The sequence below is a fragment of the Balaenoptera borealis genome, assembly GCF_965194805.1.
Source record: "Balaenoptera borealis genome assembly, chromosome: 3".
NCBI classification, from domain to species: Eukaryota; Metazoa; Chordata; class Mammalia; order Artiodactyla; family Balaenopteridae; genus Balaenoptera; species Balaenoptera borealis.
This window is the reverse complement of record NC_138866.1, coordinates 164695489-164721351: the sequence shown is the minus strand read 5'-3', so window position 1 is coordinate 164721351 and position 25863 is coordinate 164695489. Positions and strand designations below refer to the sequence as shown.

The 25863-nt window shown below is 43.3% G+C and overlaps 2 protein-coding genes across 9 annotated transcripts in view; one reads left to right on the top strand and one right to left on the bottom strand.

Moving 5' to 3' along the window:
• Nucleotides 1-25863, top strand: part of UPF2 (UPF2 regulator of nonsense mediated mRNA decay) — a gene marked incomplete at its 3' end in the record, with an annotated part of 208980 nt that overhangs the window by 140554 nt on the left and 42563 nt on the right. The gene's annotated exons all lie outside the window — the stretch shown is intronic.
• The window catches only part of PROSER2 (proline and serine rich 2), a 44305-nt gene that overhangs the window by 8978 nt on the left and 9464 nt on the right, over nt 1-25863 (bottom strand). The window contains exon 2 of the mRNA XM_082385588.1: nt 11888-12107. Coding sequence (XP_082241714.1) covers nt 11888-12025 — 138 coding nt within the window. The 5' untranslated portion in view covers nt 12026-12107. The remainder of the gene's footprint in view (nt 1-11887; nt 12108-25863) is intronic.

Sequence of the window (25863 nt, the reverse complement as noted above, 5' to 3'; positions counted from 1 at the left end):
TCTTAAACCAACCTTGCATTCTTGGAATAAGTCCAACTTGGTTGTGATGTTATTAGCCTTTTTATACAACACTGAATCTGATTTGCTAACATTTTGTTTAGAATTTTTGCATATATATCCACAAGACAGATGATAATTTTCCTTTCATTATAATCAGATTTTGTATGGATTTCCTTTTTTAAGTTTGAACTTAGGAAACAGTGTGCCCTTAGATTTTAGTTCGTGGCATATCTTTCTGTTCCACTTCTTTTGAGATTGGGTGGGGCTGGGGGGGAGGGAACAGAGTGATTTTAAGGAAAATTTTTCTCCAGTTCAAATTGTAACAGTTTCGTATTAACTAGATCTCTGTAAGTTTATCAGTTTACATATCTAGCAGTTGTGTAGCCCTTAAGAACTTCAATTTTTCCCTCTAATAAGAGGATCCGTGTGAAGGGACATTAGAAGAGTAGCAGGATACTACAGGGGAAAATGGGCACAAGGCATTCCTTATTTAATACTTTTTATTGAGCAATGAGCCAAAGAAGAGAGGAATAGGTTTTAACAAAAGAACCAGGGTTAAAATCTTATAAGTCCTTCATGTCTACAGAATATATGACTAATGGGTTTACACTTCATTCTGAGAACTCCAGGATCTGGCCCTACCTACCTTTTAAATTTATTTATTTATTTACTTACTTTTGGCTGTGTTGGGTCTTCGTTGCTGCGCACAGGCTTTCTCTAGTTGCGGCGAGCGGTGGCCACCCTACCTACCTTTTTTTTTTTTAAATGGTAGGTTTCTGCTTTTAAGATTTATTTATTTTTTTTTATTGATTGATTGATTGGTTGCTATGTTGGGTCTTCGTTTCTGTGCTAGGGCTTTCTCTAGTTGCGGCAAGTGGGGGCCACTCTTCATCGCAGTGCGCGGGCCTCTCACTATCGTGGCCTCTCTTGTTGCGAAGCACAGGCTCCAGACGCGCAGGCTCAGTAGTTGTGGCTCACGGGCCTAGTTGCTCCGTGGCATGTGGGATCTTCCCAGACCAGGGCTCGAACCCGTGTCCCCTGCGTTAGCAGGCAGATTCTCAACCACTGCGCCACCAGGGAAGCCCCTACCTACCTTTTAAATGTCACTCCTACTCCTCTCCCCTTTATACTCTATAGCAGGCCTGGTAAACTTTTTCTGTAAATGGCCAGATAGTAAATATTTGGGGCTTTGCAGTCTTAGTGGTGGCAACTATTCAACTCTGTCAACGCAGTGTGAAAGTTACAGGTGATATGTAAATGAATGAGCTTATTAGCTTTGTTACAATAAAACTTTATTTACAAAAACAGGCGGGGGGCCACATTTAGTCCACAGAGTGGGGTTTGCTAATTCTTGCCCTATAATCAAATCAAATCACTTGCTATTTCCTAGACCTGTTTCTCTGTCAGCAATGCCCACGACTGCACAGCCACATCTCACCTGTCCTTCCTGGTCCAATTTAAATGTCACCACACCTCCAGCCTACTCCCATAGCACCCACTGAATCATGAATTCAAATATTTGAGCATCTAGTAAGCATCGGGCAATGTATATACGAGGGTGTAAATAATGTTCTTGCTGTCTGGTTTAGCCCGTCTAATGAGGGCTTCAGACAAGAAAGTAGACAAAATGGCTATGACAAGGTGACTGTGGTGAGTTAGGAAAACATAGTATGGGTGTCAATTCACACTTTTGGGGCAGGGGGTCTGATATGGAAAAACTCTGGAGATGTAATGATTGTCAGTAATCTAAAAGAAGTGGGCGAGAGTTAAACAAAAAGGGACCAGGGGTAGTTAGATACATATTTTGGAGAGATCACATTGGCTATAGTGTGGAAAATAGGAAACAGTATGGACAACTGAATATGGAAACAATTTAGACAAAAGTTAAAAGTCACCTAAAGTAGAGCCATGGTGATGGGAACAGAGAGAAGCAGATGGAGTTGAGGGTTATTTAACCGGAAGAATCGACTCTTCGTATAAAATTCTATTTTTTACTGTAGTTGTTCATCACTCATGCATTTCACCTTTGCTGGACTTTATATGTAGAGGAAAGAGCCATGTCTGAGGCATCTGTGAACTCTGCACAGAGCTGAGAGTTTGTCTCGTGTCCAGGATGCAGTCACTGTAACCGCAGTGTCAGCTGCCTCCTCACCATGTAGGTCTGTCTTGGCCCTCTGGACACCAGAACACGAAACTTTCATAAAAAATCCAGCGACGCTACTCGTTTTGTGACTTTTCTAGACTTATTGCGGGTTGGCGGGTGGCACAGAGCATCCTGCCTCCTCTTTCCTCCTCTTTCCTCTTAATCTAGCCTGAGTCTCGCTAGATTACCCTGTGCCCATCATTCAGCACACACCACACCAACCCTGCTCCTCCCAGAGTCACCCTAAGACATTTTGCGTTTTTCTTCTCTCCATGCAGAGAAGTTCAGCTCGGTGATTCAGCCACCACCACGACAAAAAACCCTGCAAGTCTAAAATGAGTAGGGCTCTTAGCATGACAAAGATCCCTCTAGTTAATAATTACATCCACCATGGATGTTGTTAGGGTGATGTGATAATGGTAACAACCAGAACCAAAAAAGTCTTAGCCCCAACAATTTGTTGAATTAAACATCTTGGGGAAATAAATTAATGCTCTCTACCCTTTACCTCCTACTTTGACCTTCCCAACTCAGTGTTTCACTAGGGTTATTCCCAAGATTTTAGATAATCTATTGATACTTTGGCTGGGTATAATGATTCCTCTTTGGTTAGACAGACAGTAGAATTAAATAGGCAACTGACCTGTAACATGCCATCAGCTTAAGACACACGCCCATTTCCCAATTAAGTGAGTGGCAAAAGTGAGAATGGGGTATATAAACCCCGCACGTCCAATCCAACCTCAAAGCAAGGAGTCCCAACATAAGATTTCATTTGGAAAATAAGCTTAGAAAGGGAAGCTCCTATTCAACCATTTTATGTTGTGCGACAAACTACAAGACTCACGGGCTGACAGATGCAACACCGAGATCAATCAGTCCAGCTCCCTCACCTGAAGGTGTGAAAACCAGGTGCAGAGGCAATGTAATGACTTTCCAAGTGTCGCACAACTATTTTGTAGAGCGGCCAAGGCCAGAACCAGTTCTCTGCTTGCTTTCTGTTCTGTTCTACTTATTTCCCTTTCTTTTTATAAATTTATTTATTTATTTTTGGCTGCATTGGGTCTTCATTGCTGTGCGTGGGCTTTCTCTAGTTGCGGCGAGCGGGGGCTTCTACTCTTCGTTGCGGTGTGCGGGCTACTCGTTGCGGTGGCTTCTCTTGTTGCGGAGCACAGGCTCTAGGCGCGCGGGCTTCAGTAGTTGTGGCTCGCGGGCTCTAGAGCGCAGGCTCAGTAGTTGTGGTGCATGGGCTTAGTTGCTCCACGGCATGTGGGATCTTCCCGGACCAGGGCTTGAACCTGTGTCCCCTGCATTGGCAGGCAGATTCTCAACCACTGCTCCACCAGGGAAGTCCCCATAGATCAGTTTTAACCAGGCCGGTCAGCGGTCAGAGCCCCAAGTCCTGGCAGACTCAGATTCTTGCATCGTCAACTATCCAAGGTGTCTCTCGAGCGTTAGAGGCTGGAGGACAGGCTAGGTGACTTGTTGGTGATCAGCCTGGCCTTGAGTTTTGACCTAAGGGGCGGGGCCAAACACGCTGTGGACTCTGTTGCCTAATTCCCCAAACAAGAAGCTGCCCTCCAAATGAACCCCAACTCTGCCTGTACCTAGGAGAGGAAAGGAAGCAGAAACAGAGAAAAGCTGCAGTGCCAAGGGCTGGTGAGCCAGGAATTCAGGGTCAGAAAAGGGGCACATGGCCCTTGGCTGAGAGAGTTCCTGTCTACACCTCTATTCCCAGGAGATGCTGCCACTGCCTCTCTCAGGCAGGGACGTTAAAGAGGAAGACGTGGGCCTCGGGGAAGAGGCAGAGCCTGAAGGGCAAGGCAGCGAGCACAGGCACATCTATGGAGCCAGGAAGCAGATGAGAGGTTGCCCAGGGCCTAGGGCAGTTGGAGGGAAGCGGGGAGTGACTGCTAGTGGGCATGGGGTTTCTTTTGGGTGATGAAGATATTCTAAATTTGGTTGTGATGATGGTTGCACATCTCTGTGAATCTACTAAAAACCACTGAATGGCATACTGTAATGGGTGAGCCACAGGGTATGTGAATTACACCTCAATAAAGCTGTTACAATATATTTAAGAAAAAAAAGCAAGGCAGTGGCCCAGTGGCCCCATGTGAGGAGGGAAGAGAGCTGGTGCCCTGGCCAGGGTGGGCCCTGCTTGACCACTGGTGCTATTGGACGAGAGATTTGCTAACTCAGTTCCCAAAGAACTAAGCAGAGAGGAAATGAAGATAAGAAAACATAGCAGCTTTCTTGGAAAGGGGTGAATGGAAGAGAACGAACATTTGTCCCTATTATTTGGAAGGTAGTAGGCTGACAGCAGAAAAAATTTTTTTTAATTCCCTTTCTATCAATGAAGTTTTTAATGCGCCAATTTGGGATGTGGAATAAAGGGAAGTTCTTTAAGGCTACAAATATCCTGATGCTAAAAGAACGGTCTAGAAAACCATCCCTCACCTGTGCTACCCCACCTACCATGCTGACTGCAGGTGATGTCTACAAGCCTCTCAGGGAAACACTGTTTTGCTTCAAGAACTTGGGAGTACATACATTTCTACCCTAATCTATGTATTATGATGGTGAAGAAATAATTTCTAATGTATTCAAACCAGAAAGTTCAAAACGCCAAATCTACTGCATTTCTGCCCTAATCTATGTATTATGATGGTGAAGAAATAATTTCCAATGTATTCAAACCAGGAAATTCAAAACGCCAAATCTACTGCCGTAACTGGAACGCACGCTGAACAAGTCTCCCACGAGGAGGAGGACAGAGTCCCGGCCTGGTGCCATCTATCCTGTCCTGCAAAGATGACAGCAAAATTGTCCCTCTAGTCCCGATGGAGCTCTGAGAGGAACACGGTCCTGGCTGGATGACCAACTCTTACAACAAATGTGACCAGCAGTGATAAAAGTCAGTGATCCTAGACATACCTATGGGAGTACAAATGTGGGACAGGAGATTTGTTTATAGGCAAATGGAAGAGAGGAAAAAACCTTTGTTTGTTTGGCTGAACAAAAAAGTCGAAGGCTTAAAACACTCATACTAAAATAACCCCCGCCTAAAAAAGGCACTGAATTAATTCAGTTCTTAGGCTTTTTTCCTTTTGTTTTGCTTTTCTTTTAAACAAAGAAATTGGATTTAATGGCAGATTAAGACAACAGTGGTAACTCCTTGTGAAGGAGGAAAAAAAAAAAAAAAGAACCAGCAGAACTTATCTATATCTTCAACCAAAAAAAAAAAAGAAAGAAAGAAAAAAAATTTTTTTTAAATAAATTAATTTCATTTATTTATTTCTGGCTGTGTTGTGTCTTCATCGCTGCTCACGGGCTTTCTCTAATTGTGGCAGGCGGGGGCTATTCTTCGTTGCAGTGCACGGGCTTCTCATTGTGGTGGCTTTTCTTGTTGCGGAGCACGGGCTCCAGACACACAGGCTTCAGTAGTTGCAGCACGCAGGCTCAGTAGTTGTGGCTCGTGGCTCTAGAGCACAGGCTCAGTAGTTGTGGCGCACGGGCTTAGTTGCTCCGTGACATGTGGGATCTTCCCGGACCAGGGCTCAAACCTGTGTCCCCTGCATTGGCAGGCGGATTCTCAACCACTGTGCACCAGGGAAGCCCAGAAAGAAAATTTAAGAAAGATTATGATGGCTAAAAATATTTCTTGAGATGAGTCAAGATGTCTTAACCCCCAACTCTCCCAGGTAGGCGGCCTTGGGTATTTGTTCGGGCAGAATGTGAGTTGATGGTTACATTCTCTTTCTACAAACACCGAAATGATCTCCCTGACACTTGAGCAAGGCTTTATTGACTTAAAAACCCAAGGTGATGAGAGACGCTCCCCAGGAGCTGAAACACAACGTAGCGAGAAGAAAATAGGAATCAGCGTCTTCTGTGCTTCCGACCCCCCTGTGAATGCCACGCTTTACTTTGGCAACCTCATAAGAAAGACCATAAGTGCATGTGGCCTTTCCCACGGTTTCATTACAAGGGCTTAATTAGGGTTATTTCTAACTAGTCCCTGTTGTAATTTTTCACTATGGTTAACGTAAACCTCTACTTGTGGCCGGAAAGAGACACAGACAAGCCCGCAGGGGATGAGATATGTGTGCAGTTTTGATTACAGATGGAAAGAATCATGGCTTTGAAGGACAACGCTGGGCTCCCTGGCCGCCTTAAACTTCTCTGAACTGGCAAGGTCATAAAGCGGTCCCGACTGAGACGGAAACGCCTTAAGCGCGTGGTGTCGTGCGTGAGACCCCACATAAGCTTGTCACACGTCCCAGAGCTCGGCGTGGCTGTCGTGTCACTAAACTGTGAGTTCCCAAAAAGATTAAAACCGAGTTTTATTCCATCACCTATCCAATCTGGTATGTAGCAGCCATTTACTGCATGTTTACTGAATTGAACTCTCCTCAAAGCAGTTTAGCTTTGTTTTAAAATAGCTGCTCTGTCCAGGAAGTTTTGGGTTCAATCTGGGGAAGAAGCCAGAGCCGAAAGGACAATGTGGTTACTACTGGCCAGTCTGCTTCTCCTTCCCACGCCTCTGTTCTGTGTCTTCTCCTTGAAACTGTCTGGTGACAAGCATGTCTGATTCCTAGTGTCCTGCTTAGACTTCAGGCGGAGCCAGCCATGGAGACGGCTTCGCCCCCGCTTGCTTTACCTTCTTCTTCCACGACCTATGGGTGAGGCCAAACGACCTCAGAGGCTTTGGAGAAGGAAGGGATGATCAGGAGCTGACGACCGCTGTCTGATCACAGGCTTATTATGTGACTTGAGGGCTATAAGATTTGTCTGCTAAGGGACCAGGCAGGGTTTCAAGACAGTTCACTGAATATCAAATCTCCAAAAACTCAGCAATGAATTTGGATCATTGGTTTTGCCCAAGTTAGAGATAAAAATGAATAGGAAGTACGCTTGGGGATTTGGGCTGTTTCCAATCCACCCTCAAAGTGGCACACACATTATGAAATTCCTTAATTCCTATGGGTATTAAGAGCATCCCCTCTTTTCAGCTAGTTAAATCATATTCTTTTCTGGAGGAAGCTTCAGGGTGCCTGCAGGGCAGAGCAGGCTTCAGACCATGTGCAGAAGAAGAACCTAAGGATCCTGGCATGAGGCAGTACTGGTCCCTGGCAGTGCACCCCAGATGTTTGATGAGATGTGTGTCTGAGATATTGGCCTTAAGAGCTTAAGAATATGTCACGTTATACCCAAAGCTTCCTTTGTCACCTTAAAGAGCTATCATTTATGAATGTCTCTAAATCCTTCCTGAACCTTTTATTTTGAATCCCCATCACCTCTCGAGGTGGTAAGTTCCAGAACTACACTACCAACTGTACTGTACTGAAGGTGTCCTTCTTACAGTTCAAAGGAAAAAGAGACCCTCTTAGTCAAGTATACAAGGATTTTGCCAGTTTGCTCTTTTTTTAAAAAAATTATTTATTTATTTATTTATGGCTGTGTTGGGTCTTCATTGCTGCGTGTGGGCTTTCTCTAACTGCGGTGAGCCGGGGCTACTCTTCGTTGCAGCGCGCAGGCTTCTCATTGCGGTGGCGTCACTTGTTGTGGGGCACGGGCTCTAGGCACATGGGCTCAGTAGTTGTGGCATGTGGGCTCAGTACTTGCGGCACGTGGGCTCAGTAGTTGTGGCTCGCGGGCTCTAGAGCACAGGCTCAGTACTTGTGGCGCACGGGCTTAGTTGCTTCACGGCATGTGGGATCTTCCCGGACCAGGGATCGAACCCATGTCCCCTACATTGGCAGGCGGATTCTTAACCACTGCACCACCAGGGAAGTTCTGGACAGTTTGTTCTAGTTCTAGCTATACATATTGCTAGAAAATGTTCAGAGGAAGAATTCCTTACAAGAAAAACAATACACGTACACAACCACAACTAGCCTATTGAGCGATAAAAAGTTCACATACTTCACCCTCCTAGAACAGCCTGGGTCATGACGGCGGCCATGTGGATAGCCACAACAAAACTACCTAAGCAGCTATTTTAATTTTTAACTTGTACCGGCTCAGGAGAAAGGTTTCTAAAAAGCAAAGATCTGTCATCTTCCAGGCCACACTTCAACTAGTGTTTAAAAACTTTACAATACTCTCATTTAACTTTAGGCATTAATGTTTTATCTTCTTTTTAAAAATAACCGTTGCTTAAAAGAAATACACACTTCTATAAATTGGAACTATCTTTTACTTAAAGAGCCCTCCAAGGGGTGCATTTAATCCCATACAATCTGGAGGCCTAAAAACACTGTTACTGACAAATCTTTTATGAGGTCAGGGAGTGGGGAAACTACTACAGTTGACTGTCGTTCTAAAAAGACAAGTCATAAAAAGACTGAGGATTTAGAATAAAAACATATAGACCCTCCCCAAATTTAGACTGCCTTTTACCATCCCATCTTTACTGGTCAAAGAAGGAAATTCAGAAGGCTACTGATAAGAGATGGACAGATGGGAAAGCATAGATCCAAACAAGATGACGGGGCAGGATGAAGTGGAGTTATTCTCTACCTGGGGCTAACAGGGCACTCACAGGAGCTTGTACCAGTAATTAGGAAGCACTGATTAGATGCTGGGCATTTCATCTCTACGGGTAACCCTTGAGGAAGAATTATTATCCCACTCACTCCCCACCCTTTTAAACTAATGAAGAAAATAACTAATGAAGAAAGTGATTAAGTTACTTTTCCCAGGTTCCAGAGGGAGGCACGATTGGATTTGAACCCGGGCATGTCTCCAGTATCCTGTGTTTATTACTATTCTGAGCCGATTTTCAGGATACTGATTAGTATCAGTAAAGAAAGCAACTTGAAAAATGCATACGGATTTCTGGAAGGACTTAAGAGAAATTATAAATATCTTGGGGAACGTCCTTCTGATCTGTACTCGACTCCACTGTGGAACCTACTTAGCCCAGCACTAAGGTTCACAAAGCCCTTCCAGCACAGGTGGCTCACAGGCATAACACTGCTCACCTCGCCCATCCTGACCTCCTGAGATTTACATGTGTAAGAGATTTATAGTCTTTTCTGTCTTTGAACCTAAAGATAATTCTCGTATCTTACCAAAAAATACATCCATGATAAAAGAGTTTTATAATAAACCATTTCTCCTTGTGACTCTGGAGCTGAAACTTAGTAGACTTCCTTTCAAAGAAGAGCTTTTGCCTCTGAAGATGAATTCCTGGGTCTGACGTTCTGACAAAGAGTCAAAATGATGCATATTCTCCAAATCTGCCAGGTGATGGAATGAACACCCCACCTGCCTAGACGGACACTCTGTGAAGAGCTGTATTTATATGGTGGTCTCTTGTAAACTCCCCGAATTCATTTCAGTCTCGCTTCTTCTAGTTCAGACATCTTATAGCTGCTCTGGTGCCTTCGGTCCCTCTAAAAGGCTCTGTTCCTTTTCTCCTATACCTTCATGGTAGGGAGTGTGGTGCGCCCCCCAGGTCACCCTGGGGATGAAGGACCTGGTCCCCCATCTGTTGGGAATGCTGCTGGCAGGCGGCCCTCAGTCCCCTTTGGGAACTGTCTCCAACTGAAAGGAACTGTCTTGTCAAGGTCGTGCCTCCCTCCAGGGATGTCCCCATCCCAGGGCTGATGGCAGAGTGGGTATCCAGGCTCCACTCTCGGCCCAGCAGCGCCAGGGCCTCCTGAGGAACAGCTAAGGCCTCTGTCGGGTCTGCCTCACAGCCCAGCTTCTCTCTCTGCCCAAATCCTGCTTCCTCTTCCTTCCAGATGTTGAGCCCAGGAACAGCCCTAATAAGCCTCCTGTGCTGTAACGTTGTCCATCTCAGAGTCTGCTGCCTGGGGAAGCAAATCTGCAGCCTATTCTGTCAGGGTGGACCACAGCCACTAGAATGCAAGCTCTGCCTCTGTCCTCACCTCCAAGAACAGTGCTTCAGTATTTGAGCAAAGGGATAAATCACCTACATAGAACAGATGGAAGGCAGTCCTCCATGGACGGGTTTGCAGAGCTCAATCAAGTCCTTTCTGTCTTTGGAGTATATAAGTTTGACCCACCACAGAGGATGTGGTGAGAGTGGGTACGAGTTGGTTCATGTGAAGAATGGACCCTATATGACTACAATGGAGATAGAAAAGTAGCAACTTTCCTGCCTCAAATTCAGCGCACTTGACACACCTGGGGTTATGGTCTCTCCCAGGAAGAGACAGAACAGGTATTACTTCAACTTTCTATCAAAAGAGACCATGGTACAAAGGATGTTAAGAGATTTGCCTCAAGTTCAATAAGAAAATGAATGTGAAAGGCAAGAAAATAATTCGAGCACTGACTCATAATGCACTATACCCATTTCCTCAGAGACCGAGGTCATCTGACGACCATTCTCGACTTTATTCCCTCCCCACGCACACAGGGCAGCCCTTTAGACTATGGTTCCTAAGTTATCCACGCCATGCTTTAGAAACACCCTCTACATCAGAGCAGAGCTGCTTCCTAACTGTGCTTTGGAGAACAGACCCCACTAATGACTGGAGTATTAATCTGTATGTCTTTCTACCTATTCTTTTAACATTTTCTTTTCTTTTTTTTTTTTTTTAATTTTATTTATATTTATTTTATTTACGGCTGTGTTGGGTCTTCGTTTCTGTGCGAGGGCTTTCTCTAGTTGTGGCAAGCGGGGGCCACTCTTCATCGCGGTGCGTGGGCCTCTCACTGTCGCGGCCTCTCTTGTTGCGGAGCACAGGCTCCAGACGCGCAGGCTCAGTAATTGTGGCTCACGGGCCCAGTTGCTCCGCGGCATGTGGGATCTTCCCAGACCAGGGCTCGAACCCGTGTCCCCTGCATTGGCAGGCAGATTCTCAACCACTGCGCCACCAGGGAAGCCCCTAACATTTTCTTTAAATACAGTTTTTAAATTAAAAAATTAGTCCCAAATTCTCTATTCTTAAGGATTTATAGATTCTCAGATATTCAGAGAGTAATTTATAATATATTTTTCCTTTGGCGAATCAAATAATATCTATTACATACTTACCATGGTGATTGAAAAAAAGAAAATATGCAAGTAGGAGCCTATAAAATTCTATTGTTACTATTAACTGCCCTCTGTACACTTCTTTCTTATGTTCAGCATAGCTGGGGTTAATTTTAGGGATCGGTGTATCTTTAGAAAATTTGTGCTCCCATTGAAGATGGGCTGAGATGAACAATGGACCATTATTATTGAGATCCAAGGTGGACTCTCTCCTGTCCTTCCCTCTATGAATATGAAGGTCTCCATCCCGAAAGGTGAATACCCTGAGGGGTGGGGAGGGCCAAAAGATCATCTCTTAACTTTAAAGACTTTTTGTGAAAGTTCCCAAAGCTTGTTGACACTTATGTAAAGGTCTGGATGCCGAGAGAAAGGGATAGGAAAGCATTTATATTTGTGAAGGACTTAAACATCTGTTTTAAAGTGAATTTGATGTTATCCTGTGAGGTGTTTCCCTTCTTCCAGTCATTGGACCTGAAAGGCAGGTGCCCTGGCCTGGGCTGGTGGCCACCTTCAGGCACTGCGTGCTCTGGGTCTTAGCAGCCAAGTTATCACTGCTCTGGATTTGGTGCAAAACTTAATACGATTCACACTGAAATGCCGCTTCAGAGAGCAAGTATTCCAAGACGTCAAGCTAGTTACCCCAAAAGGATGTTGTAAGATACTCCTGACAGGGGGGCGAAATCAGCTAACATTCAAGCACACAGAGCACCAGAGAAACAGGGACTCACCAGAGTGAGACTTCTGGAACGAGAGCTGCTGGTCCGACTCTCCAGACTGCTCCCTCTGCTCAGGTCACCGAGCCTGCAGCCGGGCAACAAGTCAGGGTCCATCTCCCAAGAGTCTGACTTCTGGTGATGAACAGGCATCCCCACAGTAACCCCAGCTGCTGGCTCAATCACAGGAAGTGGGGAAGGGGCCGGTGTCCCATGCCTAAGTAGTGGGTCACCTCTGGAGGAGTAAGCACAAGGTGACAAGGGTTAGTGAGCTCAGACAGCGAAGGCCTCATTCCCCCAGGACGAACAGGCGTCACGAGATACAGTTGGCTGGTGCACAGCCTCGACCATTAGGACTAAGATAATTAGGACCCCTGAAGTCAACTTGTTTGGTGATGCTCATTTCCATTTCTCCTTTATCTCCTTCTCCATTATGAAGACGTAAGAATTATTTTTATTTTATTTTTTATTGAAGTATAGTTGATTTACAATGTTGTGTTAAGTTCTGCTGTACAAGCAAAGTGATTCAGTTATACATACATGTATATTTCTTTTTATATTCGTTTCCATTATGGTTTATCACAGGATATTGAATATATCAATATTTTCCTGTGCTGTACAGTAGGACCTTGTTGTTTATCCCTCCTATATATAATAGTTTCCATCTGCTAACCCCAAACTCCCAATCCATCCCTCCCCCACCCTTCTCCTCCTTGGCAACCACAAGTCTGTTCTCTATGTCTGTGAGTCTATTTCTGTTTCGTAGATAAGTTCATATATTAGATTCCACATATAGGTGATATCATATGATATTTGTCTTTGTCTGACTATATGATAATTTCTAGGTCCATCCATGTTGCTGCAAATGGCATTATTTCATTCTTTTTTATGGTTGAGTAGTAGTAAGAATTATTTTTAAGGAAAGATGGGTGTACTAAAAATTTCTTTGGTGCTGAAAATTTGATGAAATAATGTTCTGGCGCCGTCCTCTGCTCTTCGGGTCTGTACTTTCACGCTCCGTCACACTCAGACTCAGGCTTTCCCTGTACTGCTTATAAATTCTATTCTTTTCTGCCTCAGACACCACAACATTATGGTTCCCTTTCCAGCCTCGTTACAGTTCAGAGTTGAGGTAAAGTGACAAGAGCTAACAAATTACTAATGGAAGTTTGGTTGACATCTCTGAAATTCCAGACTCTTTGGAGGCCATGATGCTACTGCAGTTTCTACATAAAATGCTAAGGTCCCATCAGTTAATACCATCGGGAAGTTCATGTTCCCACTTTCAGGAACAAGGACACTGAAACTGTCCTCCCCCCCCGCCCCCGAGCCCTAGTCTCATACAGTCCTCTGACTGTTCCAGCAGGAAATTCAGCTCAGTCCCTGAACAACAGACAACTAAGTTCAACAAAACCTTCCAGAAGACCAAAGAAGGCTAGTAGGGAATAAGGGAATATACCTCCTGTCCATTACATATGACCTGATGTTACAGCAAGTGAGGAAATAGATGCTCACCCCTCCCTAGACTGAAAGCACCACCAGGTGGCCTTATGAGCCCCTAAAGAATCCTGAGGGGCACGTGAGCTAAAACCACCATAGGTGCCATCTGGGGGGCGGGTGGGGGGGGCGGGCAGTGAGTCTTCCCCTGACAACAGTGAGAGGAAACATGGGAAGCGAGGTACTGATTCACCTCCAGTGAGGGACCCGGGGGACCGTGTGCTCGGTGGGGCAGGACCTGGAACTTGGCTCCGGATCTGTGCAGTGAGACAGCACATGGGTCCCTCCGTGGGGCGGAGGGTGGTAACTGCCTACACCATCCAAGAGCACGTGTTTCTCCTGTGCTACTAGCATTTTAAAAGCTATTCTGATGCTGTAAAACTGTAGTGTTTAGACTTCTACAAATTATTCCCTTGAAAGTAGATGAGGAAGCTAATCAGAATTCTCCAGAAGGCAGAGTCTGTTGGGGAGAAAGTGGAAACCTTGGTTCAATATCCTTCACAGGCTCAAGCTGTCAATCTTCTTTCATCTCTTAAGGAATTGAGAACCAGGGGCTCCCTGGTCCTAGTTCCCCATGAGCCAAAAATATAGAATTGCGTGGGTGAGCCACTATGGCGAGTGGATTTCTGAGCAGGGGTGGGCAAGGTCTGCACTGGAAAGGGGAGAGCGTGAGATGAAGAAGCAGGAGCAGATCCGTCTGACAGAGCGGCCAGAGCCGTGAGTCTGTGAGGTCATGACCACCTCACAGTATCTAGTCTCCTTGCCCAAACAAGGGCTCACTTTTTGTGCTTGCTAACAGTGCACTTTAGAAAAGGGAGGCCAGGGTCAGACTAAGAGGGCTCCATAGATAAAGAAACCGACTTCTCCCAGAGGGCGCAGAGCAGGCTCACTACGGGGGCGCCACAAGCTAGCGCCACGAAGGGAAACTAGAGCCGCGTGTGCGTGTTTCTGTTTATTCTCTTAGGCTTCCTGTGTTTGTTGCTCGGTATTTACTAGCAACATCCTTTTCTGGTAAGGTTGAAGGTCACAAGTGATCTACAGTCTTGGTAAATCTCTGTCTGCCGAGCATGGCCGGTCAGGGCACAGCAGCCATCTGAGTTGATGGTGCTGGTGGAACTGGTGGAGCTGGTGGGGCAAGGGAACCTCCAAAGTGAGTGCACTGGAGCCAGAGAGGAAGGCAGCTCCTCCTCTTCATCCTCCCCTGTACATTCCAGAAAGACCTAGAATGGCCTGGATGGAAGACATCCAGCCCTCCTCCCACTATCACCCCAATCCGTCAAAGTCCCAGATGGCCACAGTCAGGTCTGCAGAGCAGCCCAAGGAGCTAGGTCCTTCCACTATTCACCAAACCCCAGAGATGAGTCATCTTGTCAAAGACCCATCCTCAGGCACAGTGGCTTTCAGCCTCGTCACACAAACAGCTTTGGGGACATCTTTGACCCCTCCCTGTACCTGCCACTCATAACCAACCAGCTGCCCAGCCCTGTTGAGTTTTTCTGCCCAATGTCAGTTGGATCCACTTCCTTTCTGGTCCCCCTCCCGAGTTCAGGACCATTTTTACCACATCTGACTGTTCTTGCTTTTTCCACTCTTGGCCATCCTTTTGCCATATTCTTCTGATGAATTAATCTTGAAACACCACTGTGATGTCACCACTCTCCTAAAAGCAATCACCTTCAACCCACTCCCCACAGGCTGCAGAATCAAAGTTCGTCCTATCAATCAATCCTTGCTTCACTTAGAACCCTATATTCCTTTCTAGTCTTAGCATGTTCTTCTGATGTTTACTGTTCTCCTACTTCACATGGGGCAGATTCCAGGTACTAGAGAAAGACCGATGGGTAAGAGGCATCTCCTCCCCAGAGGAACTTAATCCAGCAATGGGTCAGAACCAGATCTACTGAATACATCTGTGGGGGTAACAGCTGAGCATGTGCATTTTCATCAAGTTCCACAAGGAATTCTGCCACGTGGTGCCAACTCTAATGGAGGACGGATGCATCACCGTGTTCAGCGCCAAGATAGGGCACATGGGAGCAGGGGGAAGGTGCCCATACTCCCCGGAGGGCTCAGAGACTTTCAGAAAGGCCAGCAATAAGAGATGTTTGAGATTTCAGGTTTAAACAAACCGTGCTGGGCATTCCAAACATAGAAACAGAGTAAGCAACACATGGCCTATTTGAAAAGTCGTGAGTGGCTGGGGTGAAGCCCTGAAATGAGCTAAAGCACAACACAGAACGAGCTGGAAAAGGGAGAAAGTGCAAATAGAGGCACACGGAGAAGTGGACCTGAGCGAGGAGGGACTTGAATCTTGAACTTCACCCACAGGTGATGGGGAGCCCTGGAGAGAGGCAGCATCACATTTATAGGTGAGAAAGAAGACTCTGTCAACAGTTGGGAGGGCGACAGCACCAGAGGGGAGAACCTAAAAGCAATCAGGACAAGCAATTTAAAAGGAGGAGGGGGCCGCTCAGTGTTCTCCAGGACACATTCTGGAGTGTGGAAAGAGCTAAAGGACAGAACAGAGTCTAGTATACTTCCATGTGTATAGGGAAATAAATGAAAAATATCTATGTTTATGCTTTGATGTGCATAGAATCCTTCTGGAAGGATACACGAGAAAAATTCCAACAAAGGCTGCCTGTGGGGAGGGAGAAATGGATGGACAGGAAATAGCTGGAATCATTACAGTAAGATCATACAAAGGAAACGAAGGCAAAAGTGAATTACTAGAAACAAAGAGGATTACTTCAAAATGATAAAAATTTCGATTTACCTGCATGTACCTCAAAGATAAATAACATGAGGTAATAAACCCACCATTATAGTGGGAGATTTCTGCACACCACGCTTAACAATAGATAAATCCAGCAGACTGGGAATAAAGAAGATTTAAACAACACAATTAACAAGTTTGATCTAAGCGACATTTACAACATACTAAGTGAAGCAACTTCTTAATACATATTTTTTCATGTTCACATAGAATACTTATGGAAACTGATGGCATCCTGGGCCAGAAATCAAGTCTCGGCAAATTTCAGAAGACTGGTGTTATCAGAAAACACATTATTTTACTACAAAGCAATTAAATTAGAAATCAGTGACCTAAAGATAATCAGAAGAATCCATGTCATTAGGAATTTATATTTCTAAGTAACTCTTAGAAATATTATTAGAAAGTAGAAAGTATTTAGAACTACATGATAATAAAAATACTGCATATTGAAACCTGTGGGATGTAGCTAAAACATCACTTAAATGCTTACAATGTTAGAAAAGAAGGCTGGAATTTAATGAACCAAGCAAGTAATGTTTAAATTAGAAAAAACCCAAAAGAATAAACACAGAATAGACAGGGGGAAAAAAGAATGTGAAATTAGATAAATAGAAAAACATACAATAGAGAACTAAATTTCAAAATTTATTGTTTTGAAAATGCTAATAAAATTGACAAACTTCTGGCAGAACTAATCAAGAACAAATAGACAAACAATATCAGAATGAAAAGGGAAACATAACTATAGATGCCACAGGTATTGAAAAGGGGGTATTATAAACAATTTTATGCCAGTAAATTTGAAAAGATAGATGAAATGAACAAATTCCTAAGAGAAGATCTCCTTAAAACTAAAACCAAGAATAAAAGAAAAAATCTGAATAGTCATATAATCATTAAAGAAAATGAATCATTATATAAAAATCTTACAACAAAGAAAACAGCACATCCAGAAAGTTTTACTAGAGTTTTATGAAACATTCAAGAAACAAATAACTGTAAGTTTACACAAACTTTTGCAGAGAAGAGAAGAAGTAGAAACAAACTCATCTCATTTTGAGGCTATTGAAACCTTGATGCCAAAACCCAAGAATGTATAAAGAAGAAAAAATTATAGGCTGCTGTCATTCATGAACATAGATACAAAAAGTCCTAAACAAATTATTAGTAAGCTGGATCTAGAAAGCAAATAATGACCAAGATGACTTAATCCCAAGAATGCAAGGTTGGAATACGTTGATTTTCCAACATACAGTACAACATTAATTGATTAAAGGAGAAAAATCATACAGTCATCTCAATAGATGACAAAAAGCATTGGATGAATTTAATATTATGCATAATTTAAAAATAAACTTCACAAATTATGAAGAGAGAACTTTTTTAACCCAATAAAAGATATCCATAAAAATTATAGCAAACATCATATTTGATGGCAAAACATTAAAACCACTCCCATTACCACCATCCCATCCTCTGTTCTATATTGTATCTTAAGTCATAACCCACATATAAGGCAAGAAAAAAAATGTATAGGGATTGAAAAGGAAGATGTTATTATTCACAGATAATTACGGTCATTGTAGAAAACTCCAAAATTCTGTCAAATTATTAGAATCAGTAAGAGTTTAACAAAGTCACTGGGGATAAACCAATATACAAAAAAAAAAAAAAAAAATCAATTTCTATATACTAGCCATAAACAACAACTAAAAAGATACCACTAAAAATAGCATAAAAGGGCTTCCCTGGTGGCGCAGTGGTTGAGAATCTGCCTGCCAATGCAGGGGATGCGGGTTCGAGCCCTGGTCTGGGAAGATCTCACATGCCGCGGAGCAACTGGGCCCGTGAGCCACAATTACTGAGCCTGCGTGTCTGGAGCCTGTGCTCCACAACAAGAGAGGCCGCAACAGTGAGGGGCCTGCACACTGCGATGAAGAGTGGCCCCCGCTTGCCGCAACTAGAGAAAGCCCTTGCATAGAAACGAAGACCCAACACAGCCAAAAATAAATAAATAAATAAATTTCAAGATGGTCCACATCAGAAAAAAAAAAAAAAAAATAGCATAAAATTGTACTTCCATGGTGGCGCAGTGGTTAAGAATTCTCCTGCCAATGCAGGGGACACAGGTTTGATCCCTGGTCCAGGAAGATCCCACATGCCACAGAGCAACTAAGCCCGTGCGCCACAACTACCGAGCCTGCGCTCTACAGCCCGGGAGCCACAACTACTGAGCCAGCGTGCCACAACTACTGAAGCTCGCACGCCTAAAGCCGGTGCTCAGCAGCAAGAGAAGCCGCCGCAATGAGAAGCCCGCGCACTGCAACGAAGAGTAGCCCCTGCTCACCCTAACTAGAGAAAGCCCACGTGCAGCAACAAAGACCCAACGCAGCCATAGTTAATTAATTAATTAATTAAAAATAGCATAAAATAAAGATGCATATATGTATATATACATTATATTACTTGGGAAAAGATTTAACAAAAGATGAACTCCAAGAATAAGCAAAAACAAGGTAAATCTTTTACAATGGAATACTGTTCATCAGTCAGAAGCAATCAATTGGACGATGGTGTGGATGGATCTTGAAATGTATGGAGTGCAGCACAATCCATGTGTATACATTTAAAGCACACACAGCACTGTATTTTACATCCATAACCAGGGACACATCCCAGTGGTGCGGATGGGTGGATGGGGGGTGGGGCACACATCGACTGTACTATAGTCTACACCTGGTCTGCTCCACGACACTGTTTTCTTACACACATCTTACTGCCCGAAAAACAATAAGGAAGATTTCCTGCAGGTTTGAATAATAATGATTTATCAGATCATTTTATCACCTGGGAAACTGTGAAAAGTCCAGATCTCAGGAGATGACACAGGACAGATGAGTTTGGATTTAATGAGAGAAGCAGAGGAGACACCCATAATCTAGAAACCCTGGGGCAATTTAGGAGGGAACGGCTGAAGGCGGTCTGGCTTAACTAGGAAGGAGAAACCCTGAATTTAAACTTTTCTTGGATCATAATTTAGCTCAAAATTAGCCAGGGAAAGGTTGACCAGATCCAATTTACCTAAGAATCTAAACTGGAACAAATAGATAAGTTCCCTTACATTCAACTACTAAGCTTTGTCCCACTTGGTGGGGGGAAGGGAATCACGTCTTCTGAGACTTAGATTCCCTGCAGACATGCTAAACAAAATCACAAGGGTGATTATTGTCTTTGCAGTTCTGAAAATGAAGGGGAAAATGATCCTCCTTAACCAAGTGATGCGGAACTAATTTTGCTTAGCATGTCTGCGTTACACTTTAAAAAGAGAACTGCTCCAACTCACAGCCAAGGCAAACGCTTCACAAAAGGAAAGAAAGGTTGGGTCTTAGGGTTCTGAACCCCATGGGCTATGATCCAGGCTTAGAGACCCCGACTCCTGTCTAGACACCACTATGAACCACCACAGCTACGGTACAGTCAGCAGAAGCACAGCTTAGCTGGGAAAGGAGGAGAAATGAGCTTTTTAAAAACACCCCCTTCTCATATTGGGCCATCCACAAGGGCCAGACCCATGTGCAAACCTACATCCCAGTCTTTCATTATCTCACTCTCCATTCACAGGAATGTTGGGAAGATTTGTTCCCAAACCTAGAAAAAGAATCTTAGGACAGAAATTACCTTGAAGACTATATCCTGAGAAATCCCAATATGATGATTTAACAGCCAAGCCTCTTTCAAAAAGATATGTTCTTCTTGACCTTCAAGGACATTAAAAATGAAGGAGCTTCCCAGTGGGAACTGTTTCTGAGTCATCACAGCTCATTACCACTCATGGGCTTTTCCTATGGTTAAGCAGTGGGCGAAAGTAAAGAAAGCCATTTTTCATGGAACGTACACACTCTTAGATGAAATAATCAGAAAACACAAAATAGCCATTGTTGGCCTTAATGCTGGCAGTTCTTGACAACCTTTGTTTGTCTGAACACGTACTGATGTACTTTGCTCTGATTTACACAAACAAAGAAGACAGGGGTCCTACTTTTATAGTTTTCTATAGCTTCTATAGTTTTCTGTCTGGTTCTCTGCTCATTCTTGTTTTTATGGGAGTCATGTGCATTAACAAAAATGAGTTTTATAATGAGAAATTACCTAGAAGATGAAGCTGTAATTGATGCCAAGACTCTTTTATATTGTTTTATTAACCTAATCCATAAGTTAAAAGGAAACGGAGTCCTGATATTCTTTCTTTTCTACTATTCAACTTAATTACGGCTTGAATAAAATTCTTAGACTAAATTAATCATTTCATTTCTCCCCCTAAAAATAATTTATAGATGAACTCCATAGAAATGATTGTGCTCTAGTTATGACAACACACCTGATAATGCAACACAACTCTCAGTCCCACCTCCCATTTCACACATAAAGGACAGTCTCTGGCCCCTCCCATCCCTCTCAGTACCAAAGATGCACATTTAGACACAAATGTACAGAGCTGACCTGGTAGGCAGGTAAAAGTCATTTGGGGTCCTGTAGTTCATTTTCTTCCAAGTTTTCTGCCCTCAAAAACTTTGTTAAAAATAAAACAGGGCTTCCCTGGTGGCGCAGTGGTTAAGAATCCACCTGCCACTGATGCAGGGGTTTGAGCCCAGGAAGATCCTATATGCTGTGGAGCAACTAAGCCCATGCACCACAACTGCTGAGCCTGCGCTCTAGAGCCCATGAGCCACAACTACGGAGCCCACGTGCCATAACTACTGAAGCCCTCGAGCCTAGAGCCCGTGCTCCGCAACAAGAGAAGCCACCGCAATGAGAAGCCTGCGCACTGCAATGAAGAGTAGCCCCCACTCACCTCAACTAGAGAAAGCCCGCATGCAGCAACTAAGACCCAATGCAGCCAAACACAAATAAATAAAATTTTAAAAAATAATAATAATTTAAAAAAAAAGATTCAGTGCAACATTCACCAGTGAATTGCAAAGACCTAATTAACCTTTCTGAAATTCTGGATTCCTTTTGGGACCACAGGCCTATCAAAGTGGGCACCGTTTTCATTTTCCTAACCAATCCTGCCAAGGAGCTGTAAGAACTTAGGGCTTTAAAGTGTGTCTGGAATCTGGCCTCACCTTGTCTCTTCACACTTATTCCCACAATAGGCACCCTTTTATCCAGCCGGGTCTCCTTCAGGCTCTGCTCGGGTGTGAGCCACGTTTGGACTGCTTCCCTGTCCCTCTCCTCCCCATCCTCAAAGCCTGGCTCATGAACGATGGCACACCCCATCTAGCCTTCCTTCGGGATGCTGCCCTTCGCCTGGCTCGTCCAGTACCTACTGCTTACTCTCCACCACGTGTTAACCACATGATGCCACCTTTGTCCCTCTGATACAACTCATCACGTCAGATTTCATTATGCTCGCAATTCCTTTTCCTCAGTTAGACTAGACTTGCAGGCAAAGCGCTCTCTCTCTTTTTCTAAAACTATAGCCACAGGATTTTGGAAAATATTTATCCCAAAATATTGACTTAGTATTTCTTACTTAACCAAAATTTATGTTTTATTTATTTTAAAAAAAAATTTGTATGGAAGTACAGTTGCTTTACGATATTGTGTTAGCTTCAGGTGTACAGCATAGTGATTCAGTATTTTTTGCAGATTATATTCCATTATAGGTTATTGTAAGATAATGGCTATAATTCCCTGTGCTATACAGTATATCCTAGTTGCTTATCTATTTTATGTATAGTAGTTTGTATCTGTTTATCCCATACCTCTAATTTGTCCCTGCCTTCCCCCCTCTCCCCTTTGGTAATCATGTTTGTTTTCTGTCTGTGAGTCTGTTTCTGTTTTGTATATACATGCATTTGTATTATTTTTTAGATTCCATGTATAAGTGATATCATATAGTATTAGTTTTTCTCTGTCTTATTTCACTAAGCAAATACTCTCTATGTCCATCCACACTGCGTCAAATGGCAGTATTTCATTCTTTCTTATGGCTGGGTAATATTCCATTGCATATATACCATATTTTTTTAATCCCGTCATCTATTGATGGGCACTTGGGTTGCTTCCATGTCTTGGCTATTGTAAATAGTGCTGCTATGAACACAAAATTTATATTTTAAAACTCTAAAACCATGAGAGTATCCTTAAAACAGACCTTTGATGTAGAAGAAAAGTTTGAACACGTAGGAGTTGTTTCAGACATGTTAACCATGTTGCAGTAACTGTCCTTTATCCTTCTATCATATTCAGAGACCAAAGCCTTGAAATTTATGAGAAATTACTCTCAGTCAACCTTTATATTCCAATCAAGGGCAAATGTGGAGCAGGAGGGGAGTAACTTTAAACACGAATAATGATCTGTTACAAACTTGGCACCAATAACGTCGGACACACTAAGCCAGTAATGCTTCCCGATATTAACATGTGATAAGTATCAGGATGAATGCACACACGTGTACATGGACAGGTGTAACCATGACCAACATTAACTTCTAAAATGGGCCTCTACACAAATAAACAGCTGAAGTAAAATAAATAAGTAGTAACTATTCTTTAGTATGGGCTCTTTCTCCGTGTCCAGAAAACAAAAGCCTTGGAAAGAAAAGAATGCTTCCAAAAAATACTCACTCAGCAAACTAGCAAACTAGAACTGGATCCCAGCACAGAACATCAAAGGGAAATCTTTTTCAGGTAGAGGCTGGTTGTTGCTGGGAGAGCTGGGGGCGGAGGCTTAATTTTGTCTGGCGTTTTAAACGGTTGACATGGTCAATGGTTTAGCATTCCTTTTCCTTCGCTTTTTTCTCTGAATGGTTTTTTCCCTTACTTCTGAAAATGTCTGCTGCAAGAACTTAGGACCTTAAACTCTTAACTGGCACTCAAGGGTATTAAAGACAAACACTTCAAAGGCTGGTAGTTTTACTTCTCCAGAAGAATTAGCATGCTTTCATTTAGAGGTTATTTTTGGAAAAGCTCTTACTGAACAATGTAAAAAACAAGGTTGGTTTCAGATCTTCTCAATTGTGAATAGTTTCAACTATTAATAGGAAGCAGTAATTAATTTACTTAAGGCCGTATGCCACATGAAAGTAACTGATTGGCCTACTGGTAAGCAAACACTTTCACAGCAGAGGCCTCAGCCCCGTAGGCTGGTTAACAGGCCCCAAGGGAAGAAGCCTCCCACCACCAGTGTACTACCACTGAACAGAAGATTCGGAAATCAGATTTTCCCAACGTAAATCCTCACCTGAAAAAACCTTGACCAGATTTGAGTTTTGTTACTAATAACAAAAAGTAATGACCCAGGAAGAAGCAAACAGAAAAGCATCAACAGGAGGAAAATCTAGTTACATCTGATGAAATGTTTGCAAAGGTAGACACTTCAAATTTTGATTTTTGGCTCATTTAAAAAAATTTACATTCTATATGCCTACTGCATTTCTGGATTGTTTAACAAATTAAAAAAAAAAAAAATCAAAGGAAAGATCCCAGCTTAAGTTGCTCTTGTTTCGTTAAACAAGCTTGTGTGCTTTCTCTTTATTTATTCAGCAAACATCACCAGAGCATGCACTATGCCCTACTCCCGGGAGCTAAAATGTAGACCTTCTTACTTGTCATAACAATTATACCTTATTGTTTTATAATGCTTTTTCTTTCTTCTGAGAAGCTCAAAAAAATTCTTAGCTGAGTTTTTCATTCCTCCTCACAGCAAAAATAAAGCTGGCCGAGAGCATGTTCATCCTGCGCTGGTATTTACAACACCTGGTTAGACTGGAAGCCAAGATCTGATTTACATTTCTTATCTCAGGCTGAACAGATTTAAATCCAAACCCGAGGGGGGCAAACCTCCCGCAAGACCTCCTGCTGGGTCAGTCCACTGCGTCAGACTTTGAACCCCCTCTTCCCCAATCTCTTTGCCAGCCCTGTGTGTGCATCTCCAGAGTCTCTCTCCTCCCTCTTCCTGGACACCTCCTGCAACCCAGGAACAAAGCACTCAACTCCCTCCCTGCAAATCCAGGCCCTTGGGTGCAAACTCCTACCCAGTTTTAATAGAGGGGAAGAGACAAGGGGCTTTCAGAACTTTTTCAAGAAATGGGGGACTTCCCTGGCGGTCCAGTGGTTAAGACTCCGTGCTTCCAATGCAGGGGGTGCAGGTCAGGGAACTAAGATCCCACAAGGTGTGGGGCGTGGCCAGAAAAAAAAAAATGGGGACAACCAGTATAAAACAGATAATCAGCAAGCACCTGCTGTATAGCACAGGGATCTCTACTCAGTATTATATAATAACCTATAAAGGAAAAGAATCTTAAAAAAAAAAAAAAAATATATATATATATATATATATATATATATATCTGAATCACTTTGCTGTACACCTGAAACTAACACAACTTTGTAAATCAACTATATTTCAATTTAAGAAACTGGAAAAAAAAAGAAAAGAAATGTGGACAGCCGAATGTTTGTTGAAAAAACTGGATGACTCTAACCAACAGTTAAGATGATACTGATGTCAGCATTTCAAGGCCCCCCTATCAGCCTCTCTGAAAGCTCAGCACCTTAAATGAATCAACAGTGGAATTTGATAATTACTCAAATTACTCAAAATTTGACAAAGACCTCTTGGCTATTGAAGCTGTCCGGCTCCTCACCACTTTGGAAAACAAAAACAAGACTGACATGAGAATTCGGTAGGAAATACAGTATTGAACACTCTGTATTTTTATGTGAATTTTCAAGTTCCCGGCAACATTCTTCTAGCGGTTGAGAAGGGAAGGGTCAGACCCCTGGCCCGCAGTTAGTAAATTGAATTGTATGAAGCTGCCATTGGCGTAGGTCAAAAATAGTTGAATATAGGTAGTTTTCTATGGTTAACCTAACAGTTTTGGAATTGAATTGATAATTAACATTGTAAAAGAGCGAAGTGTTCCTTGAAATGCAATTTTGGTTGCAGTATGGCTTTATTACACATTGATACTAAAATGCTTTTCCTCAGATGATACCTCTGAAATCACAAAGGAATGAATAGGGGGGAAAAATACACAACAGGTTCACCTCACACACACTTTACAGACAATCTGACTGATGAAGTGAAGCTGCCTGTATCAGCAGGAGCTCAGACCACAAATTCATTGGTTCTCTAGTACGTGTGGAGGACAAGTTACGTGAGGAAACTGAGGTCAGAAAGAGTTGGATTTAGGCTTTAGGTTTCCACTCCAGAAGAATGCTTTTTCGGACTTTTTCTGCACCAGAACTTCTATTCAACATCGGACATTTTCAGCGCCATCGCCTTGTCTGTACTGTCTTATCTCCTTCATCATTCTATCCTCCCTTCCTCAACCCTCAACCCCCAGCTCAACTCAAATTATTGCCTCAGTGGACAAACGTCTCGTCCACAGCAGAACACAGGCCACTCGCGACACATCAGCGGTTCATGCCCCCAAACTCAAGGCTAAACTTCTTGGCATGATGAGCAAAGCCACGGTTCTACCATTCTGACATCCCACTATCCTGCCCTTCTGGGCCCGGTTCCGTTACATCCTCCTGAAAGAAAGGGTACCTCTGTCCTCCGCTCCCTGAAGACCTGTGGGCCTCTGAGATAGACTCCCACTTGACACCTATATCTCTGTTACTAGATCACAAGATTCTTGAAGGCGGGGACCACACTCATTGACCTCTATGTTCCCAGTTGTGCCCAGCATGGAAGGAACTT